The sequence below is a fragment of the Bombus vancouverensis genome, chromosome 7 (assembly GCF_051014615.1).
Source record: "Bombus vancouverensis nearcticus chromosome 7, iyBomVanc1_principal, whole genome shotgun sequence".
NCBI classification, from domain to species: domain Eukaryota; kingdom Metazoa; phylum Arthropoda; class Insecta; order Hymenoptera; family Apidae; genus Bombus; species Bombus vancouverensis.
The window spans coordinates 13,737,929-13,764,423 of record NC_134917.1 but is presented as its reverse complement, the minus strand read 5'-3'; the positions used below and the strand labels follow the sequence as shown (position 1 = coordinate 13,764,423).

The 26,495-nt window shown below is 39.8% G+C and overlaps 2 protein-coding genes across 8 annotated transcripts in view; both read right to left on the bottom strand.

Annotated features, from left to right (window-relative positions):
• Sema1a (semaphorin 1a) overlaps positions 1–16,153 on the bottom strand; it is a 147,678-nt gene extending 131,525 nt beyond the window's left edge. The window contains exon 1 of the mRNA XM_033327614.2: positions 15,828–16,153. The gene's annotated coding sequence lies outside the window, so the exon portion shown is untranslated. The remainder of the gene's footprint in view (positions 1–15,827) is intronic.
• Positions 16,154–16,395: 242 nt separating this feature from the next.
• Positions 16,396–26,309, bottom strand: Nedd4 (E3 ubiquitin-protein ligase Nedd4). Of its 7 annotated transcripts, none has more exons than XM_076620083.1 (17): positions 25,649–25,788; positions 25,046–25,212; positions 23,446–23,646; positions 23,208–23,368; positions 22,686–22,854; positions 22,474–22,589; positions 22,249–22,372; positions 21,543–21,692; positions 21,049–21,099; positions 20,686–20,962; positions 20,542–20,600; positions 20,396–20,461; positions 20,096–20,325; positions 19,900–20,021; positions 19,177–19,816; positions 18,880–19,022; positions 16,396–18,810 (listed from the first exon to the last, which is right to left on the bottom strand). In XM_076620083.1, the coding sequence occupies exons 2-16, from the start codon at positions 25,196–25,198 to the stop codon at positions 18,920–18,922; spliced, it is 2,622 nt and encodes an 873-aa protein (XP_076476198.1). In that variant the 5' UTR covers positions 25,199–25,212; positions 25,649–25,788; the 3' UTR covers positions 16,396–18,810; positions 18,880–18,919. The 7 variants fall into 7 exon arrangements, with proteins under 7 accessions (XP_076476198.1, XP_076476199.1, XP_076476197.1 ...); XM_076620084.1 differs by having other exon boundaries at positions 18,890–19,022; XM_076620082.1 differs by lacking the exon at positions 25,649–25,788 and adding an exon at positions 26,220–26,309 and having other exon boundaries at positions 16,396–19,022.
• Between the last annotated feature and the right edge of the window lie 186 nt (positions 26,310–26,495).

Genomic DNA, 26,495 nt, shown 5'->3' with positions numbered 1-26,495 from the left:
CCTGTGTCACATTATCCGGCGTATACGGCGTGTCAGGGCAAAAGTCACAGGAATCAAAAGTCTAATTGCGCGTATCGATACCAGATGTTCGCATCGCTACACTCCCAAGAATGCCATTACGCGTTGTATACACGCGACGAAAAAAGATTTCGCTGTAAAAATAAATCAAAGGCGAACGCCCGTAAAGAAGATATATCGAGATTAGCGCGAGCCAGTAAAAGAACACGCGTGGAATTTCCCTGCAAATTCGCAACAGCCAGAACACGCGTGTCTGCTTCGGGGCATAAGTCCGATATACCCGTCCGGCGGTCGCGTGACGCCAAGATCAGGCGCAATGGAGCATCTTCGAAATTTCTTAACGATGAATTATTCATTCGATCGGGAACGATTCGACGAGGAATAAAATTCTTCGATGCGGGAAGATCGTCCCCCGAGCGCGGAAAAATTGATTCCGCGGCGGCCCTGGCGCCACCGCACACGGGTTCCGACGTCGCCTTCGTGGTTGCGGAGTTTGGCTTTCTCGACCGAAGATGGGACGGGAACGACGTTACAAAGGGCCCCGCGACAGACGGTAGGCGCGGCCCGATGAAACCGAAAGAGAAAACCTCGAGCGCGGCAAGAAGGCAATCGAAGAGAGGAGAAGGACGCGTCACGACGAGCAGAAGAGAAAGGGAAACGCAGGCCAAGAGGCTGCAAAGCCGTGGGTAAGCCGATATAAGCAGAGTCAATTTCCAGCGAGTGTTCGAGCAGGAGGAAAGGATTTTGCTTGCACGACGACAAAAAGGCAATATTCCGTTCAGGGCCGGGCACGAAGCTGTAGTCAGAGAAAGAGGGATACGGAGCGCGAACCAAAGAGGAAGAATCGCGCGAGAAGCACTACCTTTGTTCTTCGAGACTTACCTAGATACTTTTCAATAAAGTTACTTGGCACCAACCACCGTACCGCCGTCAAAACTTCTCACTCCACGAGCGAATCGACCGAGGAAACGGTGGACCGTCTTCGAGCATAACGACCGATCGGTTCTGCGATTTCAGCTGGAGCAGAAATATTTTCAGGAACGCCGTAGAGGAATACGACTGCGTATCCCGCGTTATAGTTATACCCGATTTCGTATTCTTTGGATATCCGTGCCAAGTATCGCGCGTGACTATCGAAAACCGTGGCAAGTCGTTGTATCTTGCCGACGCAACAACGCACCGTTCGGATATTTGAAACTTTAATCCGACCACCAAACTTCCAGACGATGCTTGGAATTCGAAAAACAGATCTAAGGGCGAATCGGTCAGCGATAGAGTTTCTTCGGCTTCTTCTCGCGGCCGTGAATTATCACGAAATACAACATTTAAAACATCTCGGCAGACGAGCGAAACGCGCTTCACAATCTAAGATCGTGGCGATATATCAGAGCATCGACGATGTGGCTGACATCGACCGTTCTCGTATTTCCTCGCGGAAGGCGTTGAATATTTAAAAATTGTAATCCACCGGTGGAAACGCTGGCACGATGCCGACGCTCTCGGGGTAGCCAGCTCAAAAATCGAATACTCGCTAGAGTGAAATACCGTGAAGCGGTCGCTAACGAGAAACACCGGAAACATCGAGCCACGACTCGAGGCAAAATCGCGGAAGATTATCTCGACGTTAGGATGCCAACGATAGCATCCGACAGCAAAGCGACGATTCCATTTTGATCGCAACGCTTCAAACTCCGAGTCGCAGCGTTACCGGTCAAGGTTCGATGCACGATCGAGTCGGAGCCTGAAACGGTCATCGCCGGACAACGGGATCTACCGTAAATGGGTGGTAGAATGGTTTCAAAGGATTACACGAATTTTGTGACGTCAGGACGCGATCGTTGCTCGAAACTCGACGGTGCGCACAACTCTCTCGTTGTTCCTCAATTTCGATGTTTGCCGCGAAAAGCGGGACGCGCTTCGAAAAATTCATCGCCGAGGAATACCGTGCCATTGTTGTGCGAACATGGGCGAAATCTAATTTATCACGAAACGTCGTATAAAATGTAATTTATCCGAGAAGATCATTGCGATATTAGAATATCGAGGGAACGCAGCTGAGATCGATCACGTATATAAACGTGCTCGCGTCGAAAGTAGAGGAAGAGCAAGGGCGAGAGAGAGAGAGAGAGAGAGAGAGAGAGAAGGAGAGATAAAGAGGGGGCAGAGGCGCCTGGTATTCTCAGCAAAAACGATGCATTGTTGAATATTTAAAAATTCTAATATGAAAAGCCTCGACGTATCGGCGATGTTTTCAGCATCGTTCGACGAACCGATCTCGTCGGCGGACGAGAAAGAGGAAGGAAGCATAGGCGTTTCGGTTTTCAGCAGGCATCGAGGATGGAAATACGAGCGGCCCTCTTGTAAATGCAACCTCGGTAGAGAAGGAGCGTGGGGAAAAGGGAGAGAGACGAAGAGGCTACCTTGTTGCAGCACGATGTGCAGATGCACTCGGCTAACACCGTGCACCGCGCCCTCATTCAATGCATGGCATACCGGTTGCATCGACTTTTCTGTCTGATTTTTGCCCGCTGCTTAACTCTTTCGAGTCTTTTCAATATCTTTTGCCAGCGCCGTTCCGCTGCGCCTTGTATTTGCCGAGCTTAATACATACCTATCTTTTTCTCTGTTGCGCGATTTTAATCCTTTTAGTTCCGAACGATATCGCATAATGACGTGGCTGTTGGCTCTGACAGCCAGCTAATCCCTACTGGTCACGTATAATTAGTGAAATTAAACGTGGCCAGCGTATCGGCCCGACAGGGTGGAAGGGTTAATTACACGGCGTTAATTTTTCGTTCGATACCGAACGAGATGAATGATACGCGTCGTACCGAACGGTGTCGGCAATATGGGAAATTCGACTAATTTTTACTTTTAATCGTCTATCGAATACCGCGTGTCCGCTGACTTTCCATCGATTCTTCGTTATTTATATCGCGGATTTTACAGGCACGCGCGCTTACGACATTACCGAATAAAACGGTCTCCAGTTTACCGTTTCATATTCGAGGAAACATCGCGTCGCAGCCGGCGTCCCATATTTCACAAAAGTGTGTTTCGATGTTTCCCTTCCTGATAGGAATTTCTCGCGCCGTGCCGCGCCGCGCCACGCTGGCTAAAGTGACCCCCGAAGATGCACCGCGACGCGACATAGCGACGGCCCATCCTCTTCCTTTACATCCAAACTAACGAGCAAAACGCGTCCCGAGATCATAAAACGAAAGAAACCATCGGAACTTTTTTTCCTGTACCTTTTTCCGCGCTTATTGTTAGTATCCAGTTACGAGTATGGAAAATAAAATTCCAACGGTCGACTTCGTATCGGGCGTTCGACATTCTCCAATTCTCGAGGATATTTCCAGTTGAAACGTAAGACATCGAGCAAGAGGCGGCATTCGAAGGCTTGCGTGTGCAAGATGGAGACGCGAAGTCGAAGAGCGTATTCCCCTTCCCCAAGCAGCAAAGAAGAGTACAGACGATAGAAAAAGAAAAAAAAAAAGAGAGAGGAGTAGCGTTTCACGAATCTCCATTGCAACGTCTCTTGATCCAAAGAGAAGCCTGCCAACTGGGCAAAGTAGCTCGTTGTCCCGTGATGCGAAGGGTGAGACGTCCCGACGACAAGGCGCCCGCGCTCGCGCATCCGACATACGATCTTCGACGACGTATACGCGAATAAATTGCACGCGATATAACGACCAAGCTGCAGACCGTGCAGAGGCAATAAACATACAAATCTATTAGCCCGACGGTTACTTGGTTGCGGCCAAACTTTCGTAGCGTGGATTTATGTGGAAACGCGTTATACCCGCGATCGACTTCACTTTGCGATCTTGCTGGCGCGAAAATGCGCAAGTTGTGTCGCCTAGCAGGTATCGAGACGCGTAAAACAAACTGAAATCGCGACATCGGAAGATAGCGACGCGGAGAGCGTCCTGGTTGCCGATCAAACGCGTAGCGTTCCGAGATATTCGATTACAACGAAAGCGGGCTGCTGCGAGCAAAAACACTGGAAACGGAATTAAAGGCAGTTTGGTGCCAGAAGGGGAAAACACCCTGGAGGAAATAGCGCGTGCGAAACAACTAAAGTAGTTACGAGATTTTCGATGGCGCATAGCCAATTTTCGTCGCGACAAAATGTGTTCCTGTTAAATTAGTTTTTGCAGCGTGTGCGCGGCACTTGTACGGAAATGGCGCGCACCGAAGACGAGGCCGGGAACAAGGACGCGAATAAGAACGAGAACGGGAAGGACCGCACGTAACGTTCGAATACACGCAATTTCTTTCGCGTGAGTGCGCCTCATTCGTTACCTATGCATCCGCCAAGGGAAAGGCATGGCAGTCACGAGGAAAAAAAAGAAACTCCGAGGAAGCCCATCGTGCAGCGAACCCAGCCGATGGAATCTTTCCGGCAACCGTAGGTCGGTTCAGGCGTTCCGTGGTACGAAACACGAACAGAACTCCGTACACGTGTACAGGAAGAATCGCACGCGCCGCCCACCCCTCGCCCCTATTTAAGCACCATCGTCTTTTCAGGCGTTAACTCGGTATTTAACCTAAATTGCCCGAACGCAGATTCATAGGGAGCGCGTGTAAGTAACGTCGAAGGCACGCGTGTTACGATTTGCACGGGTCACGAGCCACGGGGATAAGTTAGCGGGGTTAGTAGCGCGGTAAGTACAAAGTGCACGGGATACACGTGCCGTATCGAACTCGAGCGTCGCACCGCCACCCCTAGAAACTTATTCGTACAAATCTTCTTACTTTGGATTTCCGAGTTTCTCCCCGTCCACGGATAAGTTCTTTTTTCGAGTACACCCCACAGCGTGATTCTCGCAACGCCATCGAACCGTCCGTCTGCCACGTAATGTCGACTCGTACCCGCGTTAATCCACTGCGATATGCGGCCATTTTTCACGTTCAAGCGTGTAGCACGCGTGCCATCGAGAAACACATAACGGAGCTGTATGCATCGTAGTTTCATTCAGTCTGCAGAGTGGCTATGCGCATAGAGGCAAGAGATTCAAAGCTATTCCGCGTGAAGCTAAGTGCTGGCTAAGCATTTCTCTACACAGCGAATACACGGAATAATGTCAACTGGCGAGCGGAGGAAGGGGGAGAGTCGAAGCCGAGAAGGAAGCAGAAAACCGCGTCACCGAGAGATAGAAGCGGAGGAAAATAGAAGAAGTCGACGGGGCGCCAACGATAGGACGATTTCTTTTTTCATAAAGCTTCACACTGCTCGACGGGATAAGACTCCTAGCTTTGGTGCTAACGCGAAATGAATGGCGGCACGGATAACGGGCGGAGATTATATTATGCATCGTTAAGTACGAAGATAACAAAAATAGCGGAGGAGAAACGAGTTCCGTCGAGGCGAGTTTAATTTGATCGCTTCTTAAGCGTTCGCGCAAATTTCACGTAGGTTAACGCGAAAGCTTTGGAATGGTACGTCCACGGAAGGGGGGGGGGCACGTGTGTTTCTTCCCATGTAAAAGTCAAGGCGATTCAGATAAACAGCGTCGAAGAAGACGACTAAACGATGAAACGAATTTCGGCGGAGACGGTTGTCGCGGCGAAAGTACATCGCACGCTGGTGGAAGTTGTATCGCGACGCGATAAAATTATTCCAGAGAAACTAACAAACCGGAAGAGAGAAAGGTAAGAGGGGAAGAGCAACGGCGAAAGAAGATTCCGCGAGCGTCGCGAGCTAGCGAGTCTGGAAACGATAAATATATCGCTAGTCGCGTGCATACATCTAACTCGTTGCGTCTCGTTCACGGTGACGCACATCTCGCGCAAAACGCAAGAAGTAATTACGGGAAACGTTAGCGCAAAAGAGCAAGCGGACGGAAGAACGGAATATATTACAACTAAGCGCACAAGGAGGGAAAAAACATGGGGGTGAATAGGCCTCGAAGCGTGCTCACCGTGCCACCGATCATTTGCACGAACCTGTACGGGTATCTCTTTACATAATTTCTCTAACGACAACATATAGTAATTAGTCGTACAGCGACGAGCATTTGAAGGTTCAACGAGCTCCGAACGAGTTTTCAAGAGGAGAAGGAAAACCGGGAAAACTCCGTTTGCCCGATCTCTTTTTCCTCTTTGCGCGATGCGGCGCGACTTTGTCGTTACTTGAAGTACGTTGCAATTTTTACGCGCAATCTCGGTACGCTCGAGAAACGATGAAAAATCGAAAGCCGCGTAAATATGGGCTCCGACAGGCTTTATTGGTAAGCTTGCGTACGCGATCGTCGTTATACAGGCGGAGAATAAAGCCATAACCGTAATCGCGTGTTTAGAATTTGATGGCTATAGGTAGCATATTTATGAAGTACGAGGCAGGACTAAAGTTCCGATTACCACGCATGCATATGGGTCAACTGTACGTAATCCCTGATGCAGAAATTCATCGTACACAATATACATAGGTGCACGTCGTACGCTTGTATATACGCCACGCGTGAATTTCAATAACATATACGCGCAAGGTTTTGTATAGAGAAACGAGGTCAAAGAGAACCGCTCTGATCGATCGAATTATCGCAGCAAGAAACTTTCTCGTTAATTGCATGAAGAAACAAGTAGATTCGTTATATCTCGAAAGAAAACGTGAAACGTTCGAATAGCGCGCCGGTTACTATGTTAAACACACGTGGAGTAATAAGTTCTCCTACTATATACATATATCGTATCGCGTTTTCCTAACTTTGTAGTTTAGTCACACAGGACTTAAAACTGGCATTCTCAGATTTCTAGAGCATGACCCTTAAAACCCTAGGAATTTCAAGGTTGTTTTCATTCAAGGACATTCAGAAATTTGTCCGTCGTGTTTTCATTCACGAAAGCGTCCCTTTCCTTCCGACCTGCGGTCATCTTCTCCTCTTTTTATCACATTTGTTTTCTCTACGCTTCAACTGTTCCTTTATTGGCGAAACTCTTTTTCGCTTCTGTCGCTGAAATTCCGTTTTTAATTTTGTTCGGGATTTGGAATGGCCATCTGTTTACGACTCGAGCAGCACATCTGCCTTTTTGGGAAAGTCCGAATTTCCTTCCTCTCAAGTTGTAATTCTTACGATACAGACCTCATCAAGAGCCTAAGTGACCGTTGGGTCCGCTCTAAAGTAAACATCTGGTATCAATCAGCAACATCAGAGGATATACGCGCACGAGGGTACGCAATTACAAGATTGGAAGGAATAGATTGCCATCCCATAAAAAACACGATAAGAAAGAAAACCCTGGGGACGGAAAATTAAAGTATAAGGACCAGGCGAAGCTTCTTCAAGGAATCTTAAACCAGTTTTCATCATTGCGTCAGACTCCTCGTGTTATACTAAACAGTGCACATAAAGCAATTATACATAGCATTACTCGGCATCTTTAATCCACTTCCACCTTGAGCGTTAATAGCGTTCACAGTTCGCGATATCAACCGATCAGTCGCAACTTGGACTGAGCAGTCGCAACAAATTTCTCTTCTTGTTTTTCGTTGCTAGAGTTGCTCGTTCTTTGGAAGTCCCTCGACGCTAAAATTCGATGGAGAAGCAACGTAAATATATAGGGCCAAGTCCCGACAAATACGTGCAACTCCATTGTTCGTGGAGATTCGAGACGGACGTTGTTCACGGACCCATTAGAGAACTCCTTAGAAACGTTTACAGGACTCACGTAGTCGACGATGATGGTTTTGAAGTAAATGATCGTTAGTGACCATGCTGATCGGAACGATACCATTGACCGAACAGCGTTCGCAGCAGGTAATTTGGCGAAGGCGTGGCAATTGGTTAGTTCAGCTTCTAACATCTCGACTCTTGTAAAAATCGAACAGGTAGAAAAAGATTTGAGATACGAATTGTACCTTGTCTCGCGATGGTTAACCTGAACTAACATCCGTTTGCCCACAGGTTTATCTCTCCTGTCGATCTGATTATTCGATACTAATGTCGAACTTCCGCACGTTCGCGGGGAGACGCGATCTCGAAGAACCGCGCCAACGAGAGTCGTAAATTCTCGTTACGATTTGAATAACCGACGCCACGAATCGTTCGATGCCTTATTTCTTGTGGGATAATAAGGGTAGTTGATTGAAGATAACACTGATATTAACAGATTATTATATATGTCGGAGAAGAGTCAGGAATAGGGTTTTCTAGGCGTTTGATAGACCTCCCTTGGAGTTGGGCATCGTTGTGTTATAACGAAGATACGGCCTGGTACTACGAGTATGAACACTACCGATTCGACAATCAACAGCGGTGGTTGGGCACTCGCGATGCTAGTGACGTTGGTCTTAGGTTCGATAACGAATCCACGGTCAACGGGATGATAGATATACTTGCTCTAACTCAAAGTGTAATACTCACAGATCGTAAGGCGCTACTCTTCGTCGATAAGATCGCAAGAAAGAACGACTTTTCGTCCCAATGATGCCACAAAGGAAAACTATGACGGGGTGTCTAAGGACACGCGATCATCGGATTCGTCGAGTATAGCCCTCGTTCCGAAAGTAAGGGAAATTGACTTCGCTGTCAATTGGTCAATTTGGGACAAAGACTGCCTGTCCGTTTGAAAAATCTTAATTACCAAAAAAAACCAGAATTTATAGCGGGTCCTCGGACTAACTGAACTTGTGCTGTGTAAGTGCCTCAACATCTGGTATTCATTGTCCGAAGGAATCGTTGAAATGTTTTACTGTCAAGTACCTCTATGGGTCTTTCTTTTAACGAGGGCCATACTATCACTCCACACCTTTGTTAGACGAAGCGTCCGTCCCGTTGACCGCGGCTACGTTCGGCGACTGATGGTCGCCTTGAGCCCAAGTTTATTATCACAAATCGCAAACAAGTACAATTGGGCAGAATGACGGCAACTTGTTTAATTACAAATGTAAACTTTAATTACAATTAAAGCTCCGGTGTCCTTTCATCTCCGACATATATTTGAACGATCCAACAACTTCAGTGTGATACAAGAGTGAGTATGTGATGTGACAACTACGAACGAGTACGACCTGAGACTCCTTTCGTGCTGACGATGATGACGTATGTGTTCAACTTGTAGGTTCTTGCTGGACTTCTGACTCTTGATGTCCCTTGCACTGGCCTTCGATTGGTTCTTGATTTAGACTGACTGAGATTTGACTGTTCTGCTGATGTGAGAACAAGTTTAGAGGGATGACGTGATTAAGACTCGATATAGACTGGATATAGACTGCCTTGTCGCTCCTATGTTATTACGGAAGAAAGCTCGGTGTGGGTGTGTCCTTTGCACGAAGAACGCGGATTCGTTGTTCACACTTCTCGTTAGGAAAAGTGAGGATAACGATCCGCGATGTCGATTAGTTATGACTCACGTTAATGCCTGAAGGTACGTGAAGAAAGCCTCCTACCAACGTAGCTCGTGGGTGACCTTGTTCGTGGAAAAAACCAGGGAAAACCTCCTAATGTCGAATCGTGAAAAATTCTATACATCGCGTTAAACGAAGAGGTAAAGCCAGATAGATAGATAGATAGATAGATAGTTTTGGCTAAATATTGATCGCGTGCGGATACAATGCTACCGTAATTCGACGAACAAAATTAACGAAGCGATTGAATGGATACAGAATAATCCTAACAGCGACGCAACGTGTGCCAGTCCAGATAAAGACCGGATCCTTTCTCGTTGACTGACAGAAGGGAAGCCTTCACGGTGATTAAGTCGCGTCCGAAAGTACAGCAACGCTGCCGTTGCTATTCGAAGGGGCCAAGGGGAAAGCCAGAGTGGAGAAGACCGAAATATCGACGAAATCGGTGCTACCCCGACGTCTGCATGAATGCTTAACGCATTCGGTTTATCTCGCTCTTTCCGTTCGTTGCTTCCTGCGTTCCGGTCCTCGCTTTTACCAGCCTCTCCCCTGTACCTTTCCCTTAACACGAAACGTTTGGGAACATCGTTTACACCGCACGCTTTCCTCGATTTTCAGCAACAAGCTACAAACACCTTGATTCTGCCTCGGCACATTATATATTTGAAAAGTTGCGCAGTATTTCGTAAACGATACACGAGTAAAAATATATCCTCGTTTACTCGAAAATATCCGGAAACAGAGATCCGGCCAAGTCTCGACGAAAATCGTTTGGTATTCTTGGTCGAAAGTCTCTTCCAATATTCTCGAGCAGAACACTTCATCGATTTTTCCCTAGTGCACGGAAACGAGCTGTAAATTCACCGGGTATCATGATGCACGATCTAAGAACGCGATAAATCCTGTTACCAGCACCGTGACTTTTCGTTTCTGCTCGTGTCGCGCCTTCGTAGCATGCATTTTGGTCCTTCCCATATGGATTCTTTAAATTCTTTAAAGCACCGCCACCGGTGTCCTTCGTCGTTCCGGTTTATACGGACGAAACGCAGCGGCGTTGTCTTACCTTTCTGCGTTTCTTCAAAAAAATGCGCGAGTCCGGTTCTGCCAGTAACATCAACGCGCTACTACCATCGGGCGCTGACAATTACACGTGCCCTTCTGTCGTTGCAAGTGTCTACAATTTCTCATACGAAAGAATTTTTTCTACTATTTCGCGAGAAACTGTAATTGCACGAAGCAGAATTTACAGGTGCGCGCAGACCGATTTGCCCGTTTCGACTCGACGCCCTACGCGCGTCTACAAATAAGTTAAACCGATAACGGGGCGGAGCTTTCGCGAGCCGCGGCTTCTCGGTATGCATATTCCTCGATTTTCTCCGAGATACTTCGACGAAGTCTTCGACGTTGTGTAAATCGGCGTTTGTTTGCGTGCAACAACCAGTGCACCCTTTCGTTACTCGTCATTTCTTTCTTTCCGTTTCCCATCCGACGGTGTGTCTTTCGTTTCATGCAAAGTTCCACGGTCGTAACTTCGTTTGTACGCGGAGAAGCAAATGTTATTTACGAGGGAAGCCGTTTCTTCCTGGTGCTCTTAGTCGCAACGCCGACAGTGGCAACAGCGACGAAGTGACAGTCGACGACACAGCCCGACGAATCAGCGATTCTGATTGGAATTCCTTCTGTTCCAATCAAACTTCTATTTTCTACGGGGCTCTTGTCGCGCGACTATAATGGTAGCCAACAGCGACAAGGAAGAAAGACAGGAACGAGAGAAACACGTGGTGGCGAGAATTAAACAAGAGACAAAAGGAAATTCGTGATACGCGGTGAAAATTATACAGCGGTTCGATTTCCAACGAATCGTCGTAAAATGAGATCGGATCGTTGGCTAAAAAGATGTTTCGCAAGACGATGGTCGTGGAACGATTCGAAAGTGCGTCGGACGCCTTAACGATACACTGTGCTTGGAAACTCGACAAAGGCAGGTACAGCGACGCAGAGGGACGGATGGAAAATCTGGTAGAGGGTTCATCGAGTTCGATCGTTTGCGGCGACCGATTGGAAGAAAACAACGAGCGTCGAATCAGAGGGAAGCTATCACGATCTGCATACGCGCGACGATAGGCACACGAGATATCCGCATTGCGGTTACACGAGCTTTTTAACACTTTGTGCCTGTGCACACGCGAGTGTGTACGATACGCACCACCGCAGCCAGTAAACATCAAACTTGTGTGCCGGTGACTGCCTGTGGGTGTCGTCCTATGCAAGCACAAAAGCGAGACAGGGACAGGGAGGCGAATGGATGAGGACGACGATTACGCCCGGAGAGAGAAGCGGAGAAAGAGGAAGGAGGATGGGAAGAGGGGTTGGCAGTAAGCAGAGGGGTTGACTGAGAGAGCAAGCGAGTGCGGTGTATTTGCGAGAGAAGGAGAGGTCAAAACACGATATTAGGTTTGGACCTGGTCTATGTATGTATACACATATGTACCCACGGTGGAAGATCGCGGTACTAAACGCGTGCGGAACGCTCGGTACGCCCCTGGAATTGCATCCATTTTCGAGAGAGACCTCAGTCTCCACTGATAAGCTATACACACGCGTCTACATTGCCACGGAGTAATATATAGGCGAGGTGAGATGTCGGGATGCATGCGCGATCCCGTGAAAGTCGTAGTCGAGCCGATTCACGAGCAGCTTTCAGACTGCCACCAGGCAACACCGTGATGCGAGTATTTGCTCCTACGATAGCACGGACCGACCTATCGACGGAAAACAGCAGCGGAGTTTGTCCGCGCCACTATTTTCGCTGATCATCTCCGACACTTGGTCAAATTTATCGCGCACCTTAGAAATTCTATGCACACTCGCATTTCGCGATTCCGAAGCTGTACCAACGGCACCGCTTCCGGCTCGCACGTTCTACAAACGCGATCGAAAATTCCTACCTAACAATACCATATGTATATCTTTTTTTCACGTCTGGTACACAATACGCGGAACGCGCTCGACGCAAAAACCGGGGCACAATTTCAAGAATTCTATTCGTTCGCCCGTCAACGTTCGACGACCGACGACTACCTGACTTTTCATTTAAAACAAAAACGAAAAAAAGCGGGGAGCGGGGTGAGGAAGGAGTGCAAAAAAAGGAAAACTATTAAAAAAAAAAAAAAAAAACGGAGGAAAAGGAGAAAAAAAGGTGAAATACGATGCAAATTCAGCTCTCTATATACCGCGGGGTTAATTTCGCACGGGCAGGGCGTCAGGATCCTGTCACAGCGAGGTCTATGGCCGCAAGATTGGCAAAAGGACGAGGGGAAAGGGGAACAAGAAAGCTTCGATTGATCGCGCAACCAAGAACGATCAGCTAGCGACGAAAACGACGTATCCCTGACCGGCCTTGAACGGGCGACTTTGATGGAACGACCAACACACTGGAGGCGCATCTTTCGCGATACGCTTTCGCTTCTTTTCGCTTCTCTCTTTCGTTCGCCCTCTAGCGAACAAAGTTTTTCTCGTGGCAAAAAGAATTTTATCCGGCAGCCGGTTAACGGCAGTTTTACGAATCGGCTTGCTGGGACACCGAATCGACCCGGCCCCGTGTGTCCCTGAATAGAACCGCTTTTTTACGAACCAACAAAATGGCTCTACGTCGAAACCCCGACTCTGGAAAAACTGTTATTGTCGCGATAAGTTTAGCTTTTTTAATACACCGCTTGTCCTTCTACCGCGATATATATTGGTTGACTTTCCCACTTCCCGCCACCCCATTTGTTGTCTTCTTTCGGAAGCGACATTCTTTATTTCTATTTATCGTGTTTCGAATCTAAGACGCAAACAGACGTACTCGATCGGAGGTATTTGATCGCGAAACGTCGAGAACACGTGAAGGACGCGTCTAAAGCGGAAGGGACACAGCCGAGACGGTAATCCGATGGTTGGAGGGAGAAAAAATAAAACGAACGGTATTTCATCCCTTTAAACTCGACGGAACGTCGAAGAAACACGGAACAACCCTGCGAGGAAGAGATCGAGAACAAACGGCTTAAGGTGGCCACCCCCGTCGTCTCCCTGTTCCCCTTTGTCCGGGAAGATCGCGTTATCGGTCGACAAAATATTGTTATCGTGCCGTAGCGATGGTGAATCACTGATGCGAGAACCCGGCGCACAAAGGGTGCCGTGCAAAAGGAAAGTCGATAACGATTGACCGGTAAACGTATTGACGAGGAGCATCGACGCGAGGTCCAAAGCGAAACGGAACGAGAAATCGTGGCGAACACGAGACCAAATACGCTACGGCATTGCCACGCGAATCGTCAATCCAAACTTTCCACGTAATCCAAGTTAGACTACGATCGTACCTACGACTTTGACATGGAAAATCTATACGCGTCGAAACACGTAAATATTGTCCACGTGATTATCGCCAAAAATTCGTTCCCATCCGGTTCCTCCCCGGCCACAATTCGGTCCGTGTTTTCCCAGAGGATGATCCTGTAACCCCGTTTCCAGTTGGTATTGCGATAAATTAACGCGGTTAAAGAGACACCAAGTTACGTATACAATTATCGTAGACGACGTAACTGCCGAGGGAATCGGATGACACGTGTTTCGCTCGGTTAAATGGCGCAACCTCAAAACTAGATAACTCCGTGTCAATTTAGCGAACGTAAATAGATTGAAGGGATTCGTTGAATTTCAACCAAGTTTCCGAAGCACGTAAGAAACATACGATACTTGCGGAGCAATGACCGTAATCGTATTAACGTCGTCGACGATTGGCCGTACCTTAAAACTGACGAATCGAAAACTACCCCCGACTCGACCTCAAAGACGCGATACGAATAAACGCGGCGAGACAGCGGTGTACCCGAGTGTTTTGGAGCTTGTCCATGTAACAAATATACGGAAAAGCCATTTATCGAAGACACGTTTACAGTTTTCGAATAAAAAAAAAAAAGAAAAAAGAGAAAAGAAGACTTTTAAGGGAACACTCGGATTCGTAAGCGAGCATTCGCAGATAACGAATGCAACATAACGAAGGTAGCGAACGAAGAGTGCGCGGAAAGGGAATTCACGTGTCTTTCCATTAATCTCTATCGGCACTGGTTGAAAACGGGTTGCACCACGGCTTGCGCCCAAAATCAATACGGCCCTGCGTGTAATCGCATTTCCCATTATTAAAGATGCTTGACTGGTATGTACAAATGCGATTGTTCCTGTAGTGTACCGCGTTGATAAATATTCCGAGAATGCGAGGAGAACCAACAATCACCGGATAACGACGTCGCTCGTGTCAGCTTGTACCGATGAACGACGGAGACGACGATGCTTTTGTTAGAGGCAAGCACGTAGCCTGCATTAGCGTTACACGACAACGGTTATAGTAGCTGACAGAATTCCAAGAAGTCAAGAATCGACGGTTGGTCGTTTCATCCTAGAGAAAAAATCTGTCCTCCCTACGTATATTATCGGGACTACGACAATGGCCGGAATTTTTGGATCCTGCGAATCGATTACAGATATACTTGGACACACGAACCGCGAGACCCTGTTAGGAGTTTAACGCACCTTCCACAATTTACCCATGCGTGGAGCGCCTCTATTTTCCCCCGTCTACATTTATCGTTTACCAACTAGGTACATTGCATAAAACACTTTGGTAATATTACGAGATAAAACAGATTTCACGGTTGGTAATTGTTCCTTTGATGCTCGACCTTTTTCTACCGTGCGGACACCGGCGTGTTCCCTTATATATTAATCGAGAACGCTTTTATCTCGTGACCACCGAGGATATAGCGTCACGAGGAAAGTTCATATTATGATCGTCGAAATGATTTGCAGCACAGTGTCAACGGTGTCGTCGACACTTTCGAGGTTTACGTGTGCTTCTGCGTGCGCATACAAATATTTGATGCACACGTACTTACGTGGCTTCGGACTGTCCGAAAATTCAATGCCCCCGTCCATACCGATACATACAGGGGAGAGATTTTAATCGCACCGCGAACCTAACGAATTTCGATCTCGATACGCCGTGTTACAGGGGTTTCTTATCGAAATTGTTTTCTAACTCGGGCTATGTTGATGAGTCACACGTCCCATGAATGAAAACTCTCTGACACGCTTCATTCTTACGTTATCCTCGTGCCGCTCGAAAATCATTCGGTTCGCCGGAAATGAACGTTCTAGAAATGATACGGATACGTGCTTTTTTTTCAAATTTCCGTTCGATAAAATGCGTATATCGCTTCGAACGATAAAGCACGGAGAAAGAGAAATAATGGATGAAACACGCTCCGACTACATATTTGTATTGAAATTACAGACGTACACCATGCTTGTTACGGAGGGTAATGAACCCCGTTAGTTTGTATCGGTTTACAGAGAAAGAATCGACTGCTGAAATATACATATATCGGTGAAAGTAAGCAGTAGCGTTCATTGTACTCACCGCAATGCAGTGACCTCCACGCTTGTATCATGCAGAGCTTCCCTCCTTCGTCGCAGCGAGACTCGTGAAACAGGGGTTGAACAAGGGCTGCTGTTCGTGACAGGAACCACCGCATAACCAACAGTCACGTTTCTATCAGCACATCGGTTCGTAGAACGGTCACTTTCTACACCGCACCACACGCGTTCCTATCAAACCAACGAAAACAAACTACCGCTTACTTTGTAAAGAAACATCAGCAGCCGCAAGAAACGCGGAAACGGAAAGTTTTTCGAGCTTGCAGGGCCGCCGAATCGATGTGTGATATTACACTTCCCAGCTGTCTTTTTTGATTCTGCGGATGTGCCCGCCACTATCGCCATCTGACGACAACTCTTCCAACTATTCCGTTCACGAGCCGCCGCGAATATTCAAATGATTAACCAAAAATCGACGACCAAGTATTCCAATCTAGATACCTGTAAACGCGGTTATAAAAATAATATCGAAGTAGTTACGACACAAAATGTGATTATAGGGATATAATGAAACTATTATCTTTTACAATAGATTACGCAACATGGTATAATTTATTTGTATATATAGATTTATTTTTCCACAGCATTATTTAAGGACATAAGTTAGTTTGCAATCATAAGAATATATATATATGTATATATATATACATAAATATAAATATGTATATATATATATATATATATATATATATATTGGTCGTATAATTAATTCTTAATTATTACGATGTGTAACTTCGCCGTATTTCGATAATAATGAATAATCGCAAAAACTAGCTTACAAACATTTTGTTTACAAGTTCATCTGTCACAAGTACAGTAAAAATGTACGTACCTTGTAATCGATATATTACAAGAAATATGTTTATATTTACATACAATCTAAAGAGAGGTAAATTGGAGTTAGTCACATATTTTTTCAAGTTACGCAGATACATGTGGATAAGCTGATAAATCATGTCTGTAGTATGACGTTATGAAGAAATTAAGTCACTGTATTTGTGAGCTCGCAACAAATTATCTCATATAACATTTTAATAAAAATAATAAATAAAACTTGGATATTCTATATTACTCAGTAATATATGCGAATTCTAAGGTAGATAATAATAACAATAACAATAATGATAATAAACGAACAATTCAGTAAATATCACGAAACGTGGGAAACTAACAGTCTTAGCTTTTAACCCAATTAAATTACAACTTAGTGTTAGAAAAATACTACGATTTCCAAGTATCGTTGGCTTTTTAAAAAATATAATACGTTGAAATGCATTGTTCCATTCTGGATATAATACGTTTATCGTGTAAATGCAAGAAGCCAAATTTTCGTCATTAAAAAACGTCCAGCGTATAGAAAATCGAAAATAATCATAATTTAAGGCCACAAAATTTTTATCGTAATAATAATATTTACTATCTAATGGGACGTATCTGTTTACAATAAAATAAGCTGTACAAATAGGATGGAATGTTTCATTAGCTTTAAATGCTAGATATTCGTTTAGAATACTTTTTTGAAATAGCTATTATTATACAAAGTACGCATTTACAAGTTCGATCACAATATCTTCGAATAATCAATTTCATAGATAATACCATTTTTAACGAAAGAATGGACTATGTCCACTGTTTCGTAAATTGCTAAAATATATAAATAAATTTCGCTTTTTAAGCAATTTGATGTATATATTCTTTTATCTTATTTAATGCTATATACAATGAGCTAAGTATAATATGCTTTCCATCATCAGTTCTTAGAAGAACACACAAGAAGAACGCTGTCCAATACGAAAAATTTTCGATTTATTATACGAATAAACTATGTAACAGATACGTCTGTTCCAAAAAATAATTTATTTTTAATTATATCTATGTTAAATTAAATGATGTCTTTTACCATAAATTTATAAATTGATCGAAAACGAAACAAATTACGTATTTCACACTGTCTGTTATTCTTCTTGCTACATCTTCTAATAGCATAATTGATTTCCCAAAACTTTCTGTTTATACATTTTTGCAACTATATATATATGTTTTCAAGAAACAAAATTTTCTAGCCTTTGTTACTACGATAGAAAATCCTTAAAGAGGTTTCTAAACATGCGTAATACGTGAGTCTTTAAAGATTTAATTTCTTTATATAAAAACAAAATGTGAAATTATTACATTTCCAATTTCAAACAAATTATTGATTTAAAAAATAGTGTTTAATTTCGTGGAAAAATTAGAAATCGTCATTGAAAGCGATCTCGTTTTAGTAAATTATGTTATAAAATTAGATCAAAAAAATACGTATATGTGTATAATATTAAAATTCAAATCAACATTGCACAACAATTCATCGTAAATTATAGCGTCATTGTATACAATATAATTTGACAGATGTTCATTTAACTTGAATGTAACTGAAATTCGATATATTTGAAAATCATACTAAATCCTACGTAACAAAATTTAAAACTTCTTTTCTCGTCCATTATATATTTTAGTATAATTTAACTTTTTAAATATGTAAACTCATATTATTTATAAATTCTTTTAACAAGGCATTTTATCAACAAATTGAGATAAGTAACTAATATATAGATTATTATCTCTTATCTTAAGTTATTTACAATTAATACCAGATTAATGTTTTTATAGCAGCAAATAAAATTTTCCCAAAGAACACTTTTAAAGTGTAGTAACCATCAAAATATGGAATTACATTTAGAATGTGAATGAGTTAATAAATTGTAATTCATCAATTGCTGAAACAGCATTTGAGATTACTATTAACTTTTTTCGTTCTGTTTGTTAAATATAGCCTATAATTTCTAAAGTGCATCATGCGTAAAATTTTTTCGAATTATTCGTAGAGGTTAAGTAATATCTAAACGTACTTTTCATTGATTTGTCTTAATGTTGTAACTAGCAGTCAAAAGACACCTAAGTCTTCAGAGTGCAGAAAAATGTTTATCCTGTTAAATAGTTAAGTTAATATTAGACAGTATACATGGTTGTGTATCTATATGTATGTATATATGTACATTATATTACAGATATCATCATGAAAAGGGGTATTTCGTGCTAATCCACTCCAGCAAAACCTTGAGAACCTTCAATTGCTTTTATCAATTTCTCTCTCAATTGTTGATAACTTTCGTATGGAGGGAGATCTATACGATTAAAACTGAAAAGGGTACATAAATCATCAGATATAACTCTACACTTTCTTTGGTTCCTTTTTCCAAATTTTTTCAAATGAGAAAGATTACTATAATTTTTAATCCATCTTACTTTAACAACTACGCGTAAGATTAGACACTATGTTAAAGTTTACATACCAGGTATGAGCTCTTGGATAATTTTCTGGTGTACCCCACTTCTCAATTGTAAATAATTGTGGACCATTGCTACCATAAAGTTCTTTAAAACCATTCATAGGTACTCGCGATGTACCAGTAACAAACTGTAAAAGTCTGGATCTCATTTCATTGCTAAATGAAAGTACCACACGCCAAAACCACTGAACAACGATGTGATTAGCGTGATAGTCTCCTTTGTACAATGTGTTTTGTTTCCAATCTCTCACATCAATATGTTGAATACCACACATTAATAATTCTAATTCATTTTCATCAAATATTTTTACTAGTGTTGGTGGTATAAGAGCATTAAATCCTTCTAAAAATGCATTCATTTGTTCTTGAACCCTTGATACAAAACGCCACTGTATAACTAAAGCTATATATTCATCTTTATTTTCGTCTGTTAATGGTATATTAGCACCATCTGGTTTAAGTTCTCTTTGAGACGTATGTCCAAAACTTTCTTCATCCACACAAAACGTAAGTTCCAATTCACTGGGATCGTTTTCTTTAATCCACAATAATGAATTGTAATATTCTGAATCAACGCTTTCCATATCTTTCAAATCAATAGATTTACCTAACATCATTTTATAAAATGGACGAATGAAAAATGCTGTAAAAAAAGATAGGAGCTCCTTTTATATTTTTTCTTAATGAAATGTTTTATATCTTCTGTATAATTGAAATAATTCTTACCATCCAACAGTTTACCATGATACACAGCCATACCTGCTATGCGACCAATAAATTTGAAATAATTTAAATGTTCTTCATTACATACCCCCGAAAATGGATTAATTTGCAAGGTATAATTATCCCTACAAACATTTCAGTTATTATTATTTTTTGCATTTTATAGAATGCAAATGATTTTATACATAAATATACCTACGTAGCAGAATATTCAAATAATCCATAGTAAGGATTAAACATTTCTTTAGACAATAGGAAAAACCATTCTCGAGCGAGACCTCCATAATCTAAACCAACTTCTCCTTCAAATTCAACCCATAATTTTGTTTTCAATATTTCTACTCTGTTGACAGAACTAATTATACGATACGAATCTTCTAGAATATTATTTCGACCAACTTTTATTTCAAATTTATTAGGAACATTACTCTGAAAAAAAATATGGATGAAATATAAAAGAAATCTAATATGATTAAGTTTTGTACAATCATATACTTACAGGCTTTCTTAACTGAGATTTAAGATATTCGTATTTACGTTTATAATCTCGTGAATATGGTACGGCCTGTGAAAATATAGAAATATTAACAAATTAAATGAGTTATACTTCATATATCACAATCTTTGGACTAAAGAGACTCATACCGGTCCAGCAATTTGAGGATTGGACATGCGAGGATCTTCCCATTGTGTTGTTCTTGTATCTGCAGAGCAAGAATAGAAAAACAAAAATTTTGATCAAAGCCAAAATTTTCGAGCTTTACAAAATCTTGGTAGACATTCACATACTATGATCAATGAAAAATATTCGGCCATCCGTATGAGATCTTTCTTCCCAACCTTCAGGAAGAGGACCAAGCTGATCTAAATCACTTCTTGGTGTAGTAGAAGGAGCAATGTGATTAGGTATTGAACTTGGTCGCCCTGTTCGAGGGTCGATCCATGTTGTTGTTCTCGCAGTGTGATCAATGAAAAATACTCTACCGTTCGGAGCTATTTGCATACCCCACCCAGGTGGTAATCCCTCGTCACTTGGCGCAGGAACCACAGGTTTCGGACTTTCGATCTAGACATCGAATCAGTAACAGGAATTAGGGTAAATAATTTTTATAGTATTCGCTGTTATTATTTACAATAAAACGCTGTACTAACTTGTTCAGATGATCGTCTAGATCCAGCTGGACTATCCACACTATCATCACTCTGCAAGTACAATAGTAATATGTTTTCATACAACATGTACATGGATATAATTTCAATCTATTATTTTACAAAGAAATTTATATGTTATACACTTTCAACATTTTATAATGTATTACAAATTTGTTATCATTTTTGCGTAATAAACAACAAAATTAATCAAAATAGTGCAATATGTCAATTACAGAAATACAATTTTTGTTAACACTAAGAGTACTTTTTAGAAAGAATGGTTAGTTTGTAACACTCAACTGCATGGTGAAGTATTGTAATAAATGTTTTAAATTGTATTGGAACACAAAGTAATACAGACAGCAATGCACTACATGAAAAAAATATATAATCTCTGTTTACAAATTATAGTCTTTATTTTCGTCAAATAAATGAACACATGTAAATAAAAACAGCTTATACAATTGAAAATAATCATATCTATGAATGAGTACCTGGTCTTCATATTCACTAAGGTAGCCGTGTTGATCAACAGAATGTCCAGAGTCTGACGAAGTATCCCCACTACCCCCTCCCCTATGATTCTCAATCTCATAATTTCTCGCATCCGAATCTTCGCCATCCTCACGGAGAACTTCACCATCCTTACACACACATGCACAAAATTGCTACATACTGCATGCTAAATACTCTATTTGTTAGAAGGTTTTTATACTGTTTAGACATTTATATTCATATTTTTGTCTTTCAATAATTCCTGCACATCTTGACAGTTAACAGTTATCTATTAAAGCACATATCTATAGTTAAACAGAGTATGATGCATCTATATATGTTAAATGGGGTTAAGTAAGTTTGGTTATAAACTTTTTGTTAATTTACACAATTGAAAAGATAATATACAAAGCAAAAAATATATATAGCAACAATTTCTAATCTACTCCCACCTAAAGATATAAATATATTTTTATTATTCAAAAATATATTAAATGTAAACTTGGGTTTTGTGCGTGTGTGTGTATCTTTTTACACACAACAAGTCTACATAAACTCTAAATCTTAAAATAAAGTATAAGACATAATATTCTGTTATAATACACAAATTTGAAAACAGATTCTAAGCTGACTAGTTAATAAATTCATTTCATCTTTTTCTTTCTTTTACGGTATTTACATTAATTATACAACCATCAATATTACCTGATTAATTGAAGTTCTGTGTCTATTTTCTTCATCGGCACTAATGTGAAAACGACGTTGAAATTCAGTTACTGCAGTATTGAAATGTCGCTCAATAGTCATATTTCCACTAGGTGATGTAGTACTATAAGTAAATTAAAATATTTCTGCATTATTATTTATACTTATTACGCAATAAATATGTTGAAGCAGATATATATATATATGTATATATCTGTTACATACGATTCTGATGGATGTTCCCATTGTGTAAATCTTGCTACATGATTGACATAATATGTTCGCCCATTTGCATCTTGTCTCTCTTCCCATCCTGGTGGTAAAGGTCTGATAATCATGACCTAAAAGAACATTCAATTAAAGTATTAGTTTATATATACATGAGTAGAGTCATCTTTAATATTTGTAGTTTAAAGTATAGATGTAACTGTGCATACCTCTGCAGCTTGTTCCACAGGACTATTATTTACTGGCTGTACCATTTCCCAGCCTCCTGAGTCTGATGCAGTATCTCCATTATCATTGTCCACAGTTGATGAGTCAGAAATGTATGCATGATATACTTCCAAGGTGCCTTTTACTCTTGAACGCTGACTGGAATGATTACTAGCCATATCCTCGTAAGTTATTCATTTTGCATTTGCAAATGAAAGATACAAAAGAAATATATTAATGAACTAAACATGAAAATCCATTATGGTGATATGGAGCCAATAAATATAACTAGATGCAAAACTGACCCAAAACATGTAACAGTGCATATAAAAATAATAAAAATGAAAATTAATGAATAAAAGTAATGTATTTCAATTATTTCTATTGTATATATAATATATAGTAGCTTGTAAAACCATATCTGTAGTTTGAGGCCAAATAATTTTAATAGGAAGCTAAACAGATTAAATTTTTAAAATATACAAAAATACACAGCTTTAAGCATATATTATAAAAATACTTACCTACGTGGTCGAAGTAAATAACGCCTAACAGGAATTGTACGACCTTCTTGTTCTTTAGGTAGATTAATCAATGTTAATTCTACCATACCAAGAAAATCATCCCTTGTCAATCTATTCTCATCAAAAACTTGTAACACCAATTTATGATCGACAGGTTTAACCTAACAATAAAGAATATATATTTCCATTAACATATTGAATTTATCTTGACATTAAATTATAATATAATCATACTTACTCTAAATATAAATTCTTCTTCCCAGACAGGATTCAATGTCTTTTTTTTAGTTTTCGTAAGTGCAGAATCTATTGTCTGGTCGCCATTTAAAGTATTTAAATCAATACGCACATAAGGATCGCTTGCACCAAAGATGTCCTTTTTTGCTAATTGGTGACCAGCAATCACTTTTAATCTCAGCTTCCGGGTAGCTTCATCTCTCTATATACAATATCAAAAAACAAAACAAAAACATTAATTAACGCTAGATTCTCAAAATGTTAAATAGAAAAAAGTTAAACTTGTCATGTCTTTTGTTTCTATTAATAACTATGATAAGAATTTTCTGGTTAGTTTTATATAGTTTATATAATAAACAAACAATTAACTATTTTATTTCTATTTTATTTAATACATTAATTATAAAAACACAAAATATAAAGCACTACGAAAATAAATAAAGTTATACATAAAAAATGAAAAGAATATATTGTTTTTTAAGTTTAATGTAGATGGGTAATAAAATATAAAAATATTAATATTGATGCATTTTATCAATTTATTGATTGTTTTGATTAAAAAAATATAAAGATGATTCGTGCTACGATTATTAATAATATAAAAATTTTATTATTAACGCAATAATATTATTAATCATAAAATCAACAACTTTGAGGAAGTAACAATCTTTTTGAAGTCTATCAATCAAAAATCCAACCTGTACTTGTCAAACTGTCAAAATAGTTACGTACGGATTCTCCGTCAGCTCCAGACGTTGGATTATATCCATAAACATGTTCCTCTGCCATTAACGTTATGTGTATTCGATTTATTCTTAATCGTTGATGACTACTTTTTATAATTTTACTACGTTTACAGTTTCTTATATGCCATCAAGAAACCTATTTTGTCTTAACCCCTCTCGGTTACTATTGCACGAACGAAACGGATATGATATACTCGCGCTTAAAGATGGCTAACTTCCTTTTAAATATTCAAACGTGACTAAAATCTATTTCAATCATTTCAAATAAAAAAAAGAATCATTATTGTGTATATGTATATTTTACAAAGTATATTTTCCTTAATCTTTATCAATTTTATCAGTATTAGAACAAACAAAAATTCCAGAAAAGTAGATTACGAAACAATTTTAGATATCCTTGACACGAACAACTTTTAATGCGTCTGCGAAAATCTCTCCAAATTTTTCTAAATAGACGTCTTTCGTTATTAAATGTAGTAAGTTGAACGACGTAATCGAAATTGTAAGAATTTAGTTTTTCATCAAAACATTATTACAACGCTACCATTACGTTTTAACGATTAATGCGCATAAAAAGTGACTCACGTGTTTTCTAGTATATCTGTTTTATTTCTTTTTTTTTTTTTACGGTTTCTTGAGTATCAAAGTATTGTTTTAATATATCAGAGGGTCTTTGTATTGACATTAATAAGGATATTAAAATAAAATGTATGATAATAAGCTATATTGTTCAGTTGAATTTTCAGTTTAATATCATGAGATATGATAAGAATGAATAATTTCTAAGTTATTATCTCTTAAAATAATGCATTGTACAAATATCACATATACAAGGAAATATGATTATTTACATACTGCAGGTTCTGTCAATGAAAAGCGTCCTGGTCTTCTGTTAGCTTGCAATGCCCGAGATGCAGAACGATGCTGAGAATTCCAAGTATAAGCACGAGTTCTTTGAGGAGGTGATTCAACACCAGCATACATTGGGTAGGTCAAAGTACCAGGCATCTTGTGTTCTTAATCTTTTAATAATAGTTTTAACACATTAACACAAAGATTATTCACTATGATATTATATGTATTTTATTCTTTTTATATGTAATTTTATATAATTACATAAAGATAGTATATTTGAAATGTAAATAATTATTGCAATTGCTTTTTATAATCTTTAAAAAAGAATTAAATTTCATTCGCATAACAAAACCTTCTGCAAGTACATTTTAAAGTATTTCATATATGCTTTTAGGTGCCACTAAGCATAGTGTAGATCATATAAATAAATAAAAACTAATTGTTTCTATTTGTTATATAATAAATTTATAAGATAACATAATAATAAAAAATTAAATAAATAAACGTACTAAATACTTGCATCTAAGATGAGTAATAATATTGATATTTAAAATAAATGTATATTAATAAATACTGATAATAAATCTTATCTGAAATTATTACCAAAAAATACAGAAAAAAGATACACGAAGATGTGATATATGTGTATATATATACACATATATATATACATTTAAATAAAAATTAACACTTTAATATAACACGTGCACATAATTCACCATTAACTGATTTCTGACTTATTTATATTTAAGCTACAAAAGACATAATGCGTGGTCGTCCATAACTGCAAAATCACTTATTTTCGATGCGAGCATTAAGTGTAAAAATCGTTTAAGATAAGGAATGCTTTAAATCATTAAAGTGATAACACGTATTTATTCAACATTCAACTACGAATTAACCAATACATTGGAAACCTCATAAACATATATATGGGTAATTACTCCATCAAATATTCTGGAATTAAATAAACAATTATGAAATTATAATGAATAAAAATTCATAACATATATTTATTACTATTTTAAACAATAGTTTGTTTCTAACAATTGTGATGGTATCAGTTATTGTTCATACAGCAACAAAACATTTGATTGTGTATGATAATTTCAACTAATTTTCGTTCTTTTTATAGGTATGGTGGCGCCTTTAGATACTCTCCGAAACAACTAACCTTTATCTGTCGTTAAATAGAAAAATGTTGAACATTTGTATCAAAGTCTATTACTTGTAATATGTGACTACTTGACCCATGGAACTTAATATATGTATTTGAAATATTGTATACTAGACATGCATGTGTATTTGTAAATATGTACATACTATTCATGTTAAATGTAACATTAAGGTCAAAATATTGCCAAATTTATATTATGCATACATATACATGTACTTACGTTATAATAAATGTGTATTCAAATTTATTCTTGCACATTTTGTAGGTTAATAG

What these genes read in the sequence shown, in the direction of transcription:
- Nedd4 (XM_076620082.1), bottom strand. Translation starts at nt 25,198, where the DNA reads ATGCCTGGTACTTTGACCTACCCAATGTATGCTGGTGTTGAATCACCT. An exon ending in TATTTACTTCGACCACGTAG is followed by an intron (nt 22,855 to 23,207) that starts GTAAGTATTTTT and finishes GGATATGGCTAG; the next exon opens with TAATCATTCCAGTCAGCGTT. An exon ending in ACAGAACTTCAATTAATCAG is followed by an intron (nt 21,693 to 22,248) that starts GTAATATTGATG and finishes TGTGTGTGTAAG; the next exon opens with GATGGTGAAGTTCTCCGTGA.